The sequence below is a fragment of the Ptychodera flava genome, chromosome 15, assembly GCF_041260155.1.
Source record: "Ptychodera flava strain L36383 chromosome 15, AS_Pfla_20210202, whole genome shotgun sequence".
NCBI lineage: Eukaryota > Metazoa > Hemichordata > Enteropneusta > Ptychoderidae > Ptychodera > Ptychodera flava.
The window spans coordinates 1,621,466-1,632,670 of record NC_091942.1 but is presented as its reverse complement, the minus strand read 5'-3'; the positions used below and the strand labels follow the sequence as shown (position 1 = coordinate 1,632,670).

Sequence of the window (11,205 nt, the reverse complement as noted above, 5' to 3'; positions counted from 1 at the left end):
TAGTAAATAACATCCATAAATCTTTTTGATTTGCTTCATAGGGAGGAAACGATAGTTATCGTATTTTCTTCCGCTTAAAAATACTGAATTACCAGAAAAAAACGATTTAAAGTTATCCAATTCTATGACGTCATATTTTTTTACTAAAACCTTATGCATTTTAGAAAGACCAGTATCTAAGCTTTCTAAAATTATAAGGTATATGGCATTTCAAGCCAGTTTACTTCATCAAGGAAAGAATGTTGTACCCCTACCCCTAGCTTTTGCACACCCCATACAGATACCCGCAATTCAAAATTGAGTCCAGAGAAGTAGTGTATAGTTAAATATCTAATGTTAACACTTTTTTTCTTGTTTAATATGTGGGAATAAATAATTTAAACACAAAAAGCTGTCAAAAATTTGCTAATAAAAAGTATATCACAACTGTTACATGGTGTTTTTGGAAACAAAATTCAAAATTGTCAAAAAAATTCATTTAAAGTCGTCCTATTCTATTTGCACAAAGTAATTCTGCTAATTTTGGTGTTTCTCATAAAGAGCAGAATCTGGGCTTTCCAAAAATGTATGGTTTGTGCTATTTCATGCTAGTTTACTTAATGTAGGGGAGGATATAGTACCCCCTACCCCTACCCATTTTTCGCCATTTTTTGCGGTGCATGCAAATCAAAAACCAGCCCAGATAGGTAGTGCATCCCAAAATATCCAATGTTAACATCTTTTTTCTTGTTCAGCAGGTTCTAAAGAACAAAAAAATACCCATGTAGTAGGGATGTGGGGGGGGGGGGTGCACGGTGGGCCCCTCCAGCCCACGGACTATCAGCGCAGAGTCTGTTATTTCAATTATATTATCGAAGGACCCCGAAAACCGTCAAAATTTACGAAAATTTTCCGTGCGAACGACAACGGGGCCAAGAACCTGTCAGTGAGTAGTGCGTGCGCGGCAAAAATTTTGCAAATCCGGAATTTTTTTGGAAAAAAACGTCTAATCTTGGCTCACAAATGCTCCATTTTATTTTGTGGCTGATTATTTATTTATTTATTCTGACATCCAACAGGTATAGCCCAATAACTGGATGCAAACAGAGAAAAATTAAAACATGAAAAAGACAAATTACAACATGTAGAAACTAAAAAAAGGCACTAAACAAGTAACAACAAAGATTGACAAACATCAAAAACTCTCGGTAGTAAAATGACTATCAGCAAGAGATAATAAAACAGATGATACTTGGGTTTTAAAAGCACTAAGACTGGTAAATAAATCAATATCAATACGATAGACACAGTTTAAGTGACAATTACCCAAAGGCGTAATGCCTCAGAATATGGAAATTCTAACAGGAATACCTTACCATTTATCAAACGTTCTCTCACATATAAAAATACTATTAGAACTTTGTGTATGACAACGCACGTGTTTATCTTTGCAATGTGAATTTCGTAAATGGGCCAGGCTTGGTATATTTCTGGCTCCATATTACCATAGCTGTGGGTCCATAACTGTGGTGTTTTCGGACGGGATTTCTGCCTTTTACCATTGGTTTGTAAATTTTGTATCTGCTTTTCATGGCTCTGAAGTGTGTCATTTTTCATATCGTTGTAATAAAAGTAATTATAAAAGTAATTTTAACAAGTTCTGACCATGCTTTCTCTGACAAGGCCTCATATCGAATATCTTCAAATTCTCCTGTGTACATGTTCACCATATTATGTAGCTGTGAAACGCAGCTATCTGTAGGCGGGGTAGCGGGGATCACTAAATTACATAACGACTATTGTGTAAGGTATTCCTGTAACAGATACAGTGTCAGTGCTTTCGGTGAAGCTGCACCTTGAAGTATGTTTACATTAGGCAATGAGTTCCACAATTGAGCACCCGTGTACGAAATTGCCGACTGACCTTTACATGTGTACAGTTTGGGTAATGTTAAATTCATCGCTAATTTTTGACGGGTGTCATGACAAATCGGCCAATTTTCCAAGGAGTACTCAAGATTTTCACTCCAGCAGGGAACTTTGACTTCTATTGATATGCTAATAAGGATGTCGCTCGTTCGAACGTGAATAGCGTGACGGTCGGTTAGATCCTATACAGCAAAAAACAGGATGGTTGGACAGTCTCATATACATTACGTTTACTTTTTTGTACGTGGCACACACGTTTTGTAGATAACATTGTAGATAAAAAGAACCGACTCATTTGAGTGTCTGGATAGAACACACAAGGGAATTGCTAGATTACTAAGCTACTGCAGCGAACTGCAATAAAACTGCTCACATTAATTAGTTTCAGCTGTATCCAGCTGGCAAAGTCGACAACATTGTATGTCCCATGCAGACAGTTTGTCTGGGGAAGTTGAAATAAACAAGATTTGTACATGGACCAGTGATGGTAGTGTTACATTGTATCTTAATCTTGAACACAGGGTGACAATCGTAAACTTCCATTTACAACCCCAGACAGAGCTAGTTTTGCCTTTGGACAAGTATATTTTTTTGTCTGTATCAAGTAACCTTGGTCAACACTAAAGTGGCCACGGGTGAAACAGAAACTGCCCAGTTATAACACACTACACGCCAACCTGCCAGCTGGCTACAGCTGAAACTAATTAGTGTAAGCAGTTTTATTGCAGTAGCTTAGTAATTTAGCAATTCCCTTGTGTGTTCTATCCAGACACTCAAATGAGTCGGTAATGGAACTGTTTACACTGATATGGGGGTGAACAGATCGAAACCTGCAACATGCCTTCTTATCAAACAAAATACGACCTTCTAAATTTATGTTTTATGAAATTTTTATACATATCATGTTAAAATGTTTCACCAAATGTTGAAATAACTGTTTAATATAAAAGTTTATTCCATAGATTTTCAAGAAATGTTTTCGTAAGTAAAACCTAAACTTTAAGTGCAGGTGTTCTGATTGGGATCTATGGGTGTAACATGATCTGGAGGGAGCGAGTACGTTGCCCGGGGTCTATATGAATATGTCAACTTTGGTATAACTGATACCACACGGTGACTGATATCAAGCCGTCTCCCTGACATGCCATGGATCAAACGGCAAGATCGACAGTGCAAATATATAAAAAAATTGCGGCTAGATTTCCGAGATTGTTTAATTCCAACACTTAACTTTACGACTGAGCTGTCGAGAGTGTTTCAAATGTAAAACCACAAACAGGCCGTTTTCTACAGCTTACCATATGATGTTTAAAGATGTACAAATTCAAGTTTTATTTCACGCGCGACGGTGTGAAACCAAGTAACTGATTCAGAAACGATCTTTTGTAAAGATTACGATGTGATGTGTAAAGTTGTACAGGTTCAAGTTTTATTTCTTGATTGTTCATTCAGAAAAAGTTTGATCGATGTAAAACATCGTTTGGCAATACTTTCCCTCAACCTTCGAAGTTGAAGCAATAACTCGAGTTTCAGTCTCGAAATTCGAGATATCTGGATATACCTCTATGCTGGTGCACAGCATTCTGTTAAAGAGGATAATTTTTCTGGAAATGTGAATTTATCGCCCGGCACCATATCCAGCGCCAAGTCGGATACCATATCAGCGTTCAACTGTCGCGTTGTTTTTCACTGATTGAAAAGACTAATGAACAAATCGGCGAAAGTCTGATGCCAGTGACGATTCGAGACAACAAAATTTCTGGTTCGTTTACGTAATTCGGCCGATTTTCCAAGGAGTACTCAAGATTTTCACTCCAGCAGCGAACTTTGACTTCTATTGATATGCTAATAAGGATGTCGCTCGTTCGAACGTGAATAGCGTGACGGTCGGTCAGATCCTATTAGCATATCAATAGAAGTCAAAGTTCGCTGCTGGAGTGAAAATCTTGAGTACTCCTTGGAAAATCGGCCGAATTACGTAAACGAACCAGAAATTTTGTTCACAAAAGGAGTTAGGGAATGAGCAATAATCAGAGTTCAGGCAGGTATAGGTCATTTTATTGAATTACGCTCACTTTGGTTTATTTTGCTGTTCAAAGTTCCGATACATGTTGTGTCGTCGTAATAGACCCACTTTCGATGGCAGGTACTGCAGGTGCAGGTGGCCCGCAGCTATCCGTGGCGGGGTTGACCTTTGACCCGTATAGCGATCCCCGCTACCCCGCCTACAGATAGCTGCGTTTCCACAGCTACATATTATAATATCGACGTATATTCATGAAAATACAACCGCGGCAAAGCAAGTGCATAGATAACTGATTGTAATACAAACAGAAACTACAATAGCAACAAGTACTGGAAAACCTTAAAGTATAGAAGCGGCATCTTTATTTTACTGATAAAGAGCTAATAAACCACGGGGTGCTTGGTTTAGATATGAGAAGTCTCCTTGCCAAACGTAAATATAAGAAATCAACTTGGCATGGACTTCCTGAAGACAGTACCATTTAACGCCACCCTGCTGAGATTTCTTACTGACAGCGACAAAGTATAGATAAACAAGGCGAAGTTAAGACTACATATTAATTACTATTAGTGTTTGTATTACAATCAGTTACCTATGCACTTGCTTTGCCGCGGTTGTATGCTCCTTGGTATCGGTTAGAACGAATTTGATGGTTAGGGTCGCTTACTCCAATCCGAATCTAAAACCCAAGCTGAACGCAACCGTAAAGTGCATCCGAAATCAAGACCACAACAGATTCTCACTTCAGCAACGTCTCAGATGTCAGCTGCGTCTGTTGGGTACGTATGGCAGCAGTTCAGCAACCCACAACTTTCCTCGATATGTTTGTTTTTGGGAAAGGTCTTCATGTCCTTACCACCCAAAATTTCCGGGGAAAGTCTTTGGTTGCTTAACTGCCGCAAGGGTGTGTGGTGAAGTCATACTGTCTTTTGCTTGTCTTATCGTTACCGTGACTGTGTCAATTACGTAAGTCAATGACTGAGTGTACGTACTAACTATTAGCTTATACCCACAGGCGCTCCTTAGCTGGGTCGTCTGCCCAAGTAGATCGATTTTCGGATCGATTTATCGATCCCGTAGTCGATATGCCCGCCACTGCAACCTAAGTATTTAGGTTGCAGTGGCGGGCATATCGACTACGGGATCGATAAATCGATCCGAAAATCGATCTACTTGGCAGACGACCCAGCTAAGGAGCGCCTGTGCTTATACCCTTCCTAACTCAGTAACTAACTCCATATTGTGTATACGGGGATGAGTGATAATTTGGACATTCGCGCTAAAATCAGGGTAATTTTGTCCGCGTAAGCAATGCAATTTTCTCTAAACATCGAAAATGGACGTATGTAACGTGTAAGTTCAAGTTGTAACGGTGTTAGTTCAGTGTTTAATGACCAAATAATATGCCACAGTCCGTGGATAGAGGGACTGTGAATATGCAAACCATAACATTAAATTCAAACCAGCCGTCAAAGAAATGTAGGAATTAGCATAGCATCTGATAGATTCCTTCTATATGGACAACTGTTCTCCACAAAAATGCTCACATGTTTCATTATTATTGCAGTTATGTGTAAATTTGAACCTTTGGCACATGTTTGCAACGTCATTGAAAGTATTATGATCGACAACATAATGAACAATATTCACTGCCGATTAACTCTAAAAGATCATGAGTATACAAATACGTAATTAGCTAGAATAAAAATACCTTCTTTGACTGCTGTCATTGTACCACCACTTTATATAGCAAGTGTAATTACCTTTGGCCAAGTCCTTCAAGCCATATATGCCAAACTGTGAAATCTCATAGATATGCAAATTATAAATTAGCTGACATGAAAATGTGAAATGACTTTCAATATTGTTTTAACCTGGTATAATCATCAATGTACACAGGATGTTTTGCCAAATTTGATCAAGTAAATCCCAGTATATATCCCTAATTAGAAAAGATCCTTGAAAGTGAAAAATTAGGAATTGGCTGAAGGAAAAATGCTTAATGACTTTCAATAATGTTGTATCATAGTATCTTTAATGTATATAACAAGTTTCATCATTTTTGGTCGAGTCAATTCAGATATATATCACTAATTAGCAAAGTTCATTAAATATGTAAATTAGGAATTGGCTGAAATGCTTAATGATTGTCAATAATTTTGTATCATAGTATCTCCGATACATGTAGCAAGTTTTGGTCAACTTTGGTCAAGTCAATTCATATATATCCCTAATTAGGAAAGTCATTAAATATGCAAATTAGGAATTGACTGAAGAAAAAATGCTTAAAGACTTTCAATAATACTTTATTATAGTGTCTTTAATGTACATAGCAAGTTTCATCAATTTTGATTAAGTCAATTCAGATATATATCCCTAATTATGAAAATTCATTTAATATGCAAATTAGGAATTGGCCGAAGTAAAAATGTCTTTTGACTTTCAATAATGTTATATCACAGTATCTTTGATGTATACAGCAAGTTTCAACCACTACAATCAAGTTAATTCAGATATATATCCCTAATTAGGAAAGTTCATTAAATATGCAAATTCGGAATTGGCTGAAGTAAAACTGCTTAATGACTTTCAATAATGTTGTATCATAGTATCTTTAATGTATATAGCAAGTTTCATCAATTTTGGTCCAGTCACTTTAGATATATATCCCTAATTAGCAAAGTTCATTAAATATGTAAATTAGGAATTGGCTGAAGTAAAAATGCTTAATGATTTTCAATAATGTTGTATCATAATATCTCCAATACATGTAGCAAGTTTTGTCAACTTTGGTCAAGTCAAATCAGATATATATCCCTAATTAGGAAAGTTCATTAAATATGCAAATTAGGAATTGGCTGAAGAGAAAATGCTAAAATGACTTTCAATAATAGTGTATCATGGTATTTTCAATACATGTAGCAAGTTTGGTCAATTTTGATCTGGTCAAATCAGATATATATTCCTAATTAGGAAAGTTCATTAAATATGCAAATTAGCAACTATCTTTCATGTCACCCCTTAATGGTTCCCACTGCTGATATATCTTGGTGTGATCAACATTTGCAGCAAATCTCATCAAATTGACGTGTGCAGTTATTTTTAATTTATATCCGTTTTTTCTAAAATCATTAATTATGCAAATGAGCAAAAAGTATGCAAGCCACACCCACCAAAAACTAATCAGTTCTTGCCATTTGCTTACTGAATCTATGTACCAGATTTGATTCTGATCTGATCAGCCGTTTTTGAGATATCGGACCAACAGACAGACACACAGACAGACAGACAGACAGACATCGCTGCGACATATGCTCACGTGTGTGAACACGTGAGCAAAAAATGAACCAAGTACACATTTAGTGATTTCCTATCGATCACCACCATGAGATTAAAAAAAATAACAGTCTGCAATTACATGTATTAGTGTAACATTTCTTTATCCGTCCATTTCCGTACAGAATGTGCAAAAGATGACAGTGGTTATACGGTAAATGGAGATTTATATAGAAGTTACTAAAGACTCAGCAGATTGGAATGTGTGAATGGATTATGTTGGCTGCCTTCAGTTTTGAAGATATTGGCTGACAAGAGCTTTCTCCTCTTAGCTCACATTCGGTATATTTGTATAATATTTGGTTTTAAACCAAAGAGAGCTTATATGGTAAGTCAGCAGTGTCTGTCTTTATGTCTGTATGTATGTGCAGACACAGTCCCTCTATCCACGGTCTGGAAACGCCTATTGTAAAAGGTGTCAATCACCTAGACCGCACAGCCGAACCGCGATATGAGGGCCAGTCACGTGATGCTCAGGGCTCGAAATTAACTTTTTCCCCTGGTAGTCCACTTGGGCTACCATTTTCTGAAGTTGGTAGCCCGGTGACAATGGCTGGTAGCCCATGCATATTTAGTTTAGAGATATTGTTTTTTATTAACCAGACAAGGAAAAGCAGTTTTTCAAGATTCTGCCCATGAAGTGATTTTCTTGTCATTAGATGTGAATATTACACACCAAAAGGAAACAGGTATAAGCCCCCCCCCCCGCCGAAAAAAAAAAATCTGATCCTTGACATTCAGCAAAGTGATGCGGCGAGGCGCTTTTCTTTTTTTCCGTTTTTTTTTTCTTAACAATGCTAGTTTGACACTATTGATGCAACAGTTATTGTCTTTTATCACCCGGCTGCATAATACTTACGTTTTCTGTTTAGGATTTTGGACATGCAAACAGGGATATCAAGGATAGCTGTACTGATCAGTATGTAACCCAATAAAAATGCCATGCACACGCAGGTTCTGAAATGGCGCACGCGGTGACCAGAAACGATCTTTTTTGGCTTAATAGACAACAGTGATACTCAAAAGTTTGAAAGTATGAAAATTTTGAAAGTAGTCATGACAACAACGACGGCCTTCTCAGGACGTCGAGACTAGATATACTGTAGCAGTGCCAAAAATAGACCGTGGGCTTTCTGTAGGGAGGAGCATATTGCCCGTGATTGATACACTATGATCAAAATGCAATGCAAATGCGTTTTCATTGTGACCATCACTTCCAGTTCCTGTCATTCAAGTACGTCAGTTCAGATATTGGACATTGCCTGCCAAGTACTGACTGAATTTTATGTCCTGGTCTTTGGTAGTCCATGTGGGCTACCATTTCATGGATTTTGGTAGCCCAGGGAAAAGTTGGTAGTCTGTGGACGCGGGACTACCGCTAATTTCGAGCCCTGAATGCGTAGCTTGGGTTTGTCCTGGAATATATGTGACTTTAGTTAGATTTGTTCAAATTATGGTGAAATTTGTTGTTTGTATTTTGTCGGCAATTTTTCCTGTTTTTCATCAAAAAATCTTCCTCTCTAAAAGTTAGAGTCCTATTGCTTTGAAACTTGGTTTGCACACAGTCCCTTCACAGGAGGGACTGTGGTTTGCATGACCATAGGGTTGGCCTCTGTCAGATTTGTTCCAATTACAGTTAAATTTTCATATTTGTATTTTTGGGGCAATTCTTTCCATTTTGGTAAAAAAAATAATTTTCTCCTGAAGTTCGTATTTGACTGCTATGAACTTGATATGTTTGATCCTTGCATTGACTTCTAATCTTTACGGCCCTGATACGACTTTTGCAGCCCGAGGTCGTACGGCGGAAGGGCCCGAGAGTGCGAGGGCCCATACGCCGTAAGACCAAGGGCTGCAAAGCCGTATCAGGGCCGTAAAGGTTTTATCATATACCTTATGGAACGTTCATATATGCTTGAAATTAATATTATACGAATCATCAAGGTATTTTTGAACGTACAAAATATTAAATATGCGTTATTAAACAGCTGGGACAGAATCGGTGATACCTTGACAGGTTGGCGATCGCAAAGCCGCATCACTCTTGTCCTTGCGGACTAATATATGACGTCACTTTTTGTTTACACTTTGCTGCTCACGAGCTGCGTTGCAACGCAAGCGCTGCTCCGCCTAAAGTTAGCTTGACGTCCTCCGTTCCAGGACGATCGATCGAGGCGGGACTCACGTTGACATGTTATAAAAGCATTCGAAAGATGAAATTATCAATATGGTTACTGAAATACCATCTGAACTCGGCGGTCGCCAAATAAACTTTGGGAATTCTCGGCCCTTCAGCTTCCGCATTCTGCATCGCCGACTTGCGAGAGTACAAAGGGGTTAGCTTACTGTACACATTCACACGTCAGACACATACATCGATACGGACCAAGAACAAAGTTTAACCGTTTAAAAACCAATCAATTATTTAATGATCATCACATTTGTAACAATGTTTAACAACATCATCATCAACAACAACGAGCAATTCAATAAATGCAACACTGAGTGTCAAAACTGTTCAGTTCACAGTTCACTGCTAGAAAAAGCTGCAGCCTGCTGAGCGAATGATCAAATAGGCTACAGAGTGCAGTGAACGATCAAATAAAAAAGCGAACGATCAAATACATGTATTACTCGTTGTCGGAGTTGTACATCACCATAGGTCGTTTTCTTGAAGTTGATGGCATGCCCAGGTTGATTGTGCAGTTGTTGAAGACAGTTGCTGGTGACGGATGAGAACACGATGATTGGTAGGGTCGATCGGCTGTCTTGTTTTCCTCGGTACTGTCGGTAGATCGACTTAATATGGCTGAAATACGCCGGTGATCTTCTACGGAAACGGTATCGTAGTGTTGCAAACTCGAGACGTTTTTGTGTCCGCTATTTTTATGATTTGTTGTGGCGGAATTCCTGCTTTCGTCAACGTTTGCACACTTGTCTTCCGAACAGAATGATTTGTTTTCTGTCCACCAAAATTCATAGAAGCAGCTGCTTGCGGCATTAATTAAACGATCTTATTTTTCCCCATTGGACGGGGGAAATACCAAATGAGAGTGTTGATATCGGCAGCGGGTACCAGTTGCAGATAGAACGGACTATCTGGAGCACATTTTTCTATTGGACGGTGATGTACGTGCTCTCTATAAATTCTGATTGGGTTTCTGGACGTATCTGCAACTGCAAAAACGCGAGGTGGTACAGCACGATGATCGGAATACGTTCCATTGGAAGTCTTTGTATCGTGTTCTTTGAATTCCAAATACTCACGACCTGAGCTGTCCCGCAGTAGAGTGACGTCTCCGAAACAGAGTTTTCTGTGCTCATCCCTACCGCGAAGTCCAAAGTGCTTCGTGAACAAGTATCACAGAGTGAAATTGAGAGTGTTGCCGTCTGCGGTGCCGAGTTTTACCCTCTTTCCACAAGGATTCTTCCTCTTCCGGGGATATTGCTTCACTAGCATGACTACCTGCGCCAAGGCCAGATTTTTTCAGGTGCATCCGCTTGGCTTTTATCGCGTCGTTTGTCAGCGAGAAGAACTTGTCATTCAGTGATACTCCGTAGTTGTTCTGCGAGAGATACCGTTCCAAGCTGTACTTCACCGCTGAAACTGAGCCTGGTTCATAGTCAGTACCGTCATTTTTCTTTAGATGGACGAAGAATGTTGCCAAATATTCGTTCAACATCTTGGGTGGAATGTCCACTAAGTCGCGAATGTCGCCGTATTGGTGCTCGATGAAATGACGTACTTTTGTGACGTCCCGTTCAGTCGTACGAACTGTACTTGGTTTTCTCTGCGCTTTGATGAATTCGTCTACTGTCGCCAAATCATCTTTTCCAACTGTAGTCTCGTCTGTAGTGTTTTCTCCAGAAAGCAAAACATCTAATTCGTCTTTCGGAAGCCCAGCCATCCACTGAATGACGTCATCCACCGTCAT

The 11,205-nt window shown here is 38.9% G+C and overlaps 1 protein-coding gene across 1 annotated transcript; it reads right to left on the bottom strand.

Moving 5' to 3' along the window:
• Positions 1–10,596: 10,596 nt before the first annotated feature.
• LOC139152215 (uncharacterized protein KIAA1958-like) lies at positions 10,597–11,205 on the bottom strand. Its single transcript, XM_070725356.1, has one exon. It carries the CDS (start codon positions 11,203–11,205, stop codon positions 10,597–10,599), a length of 609 nt encoding a protein of 202 aa, XP_070581457.1.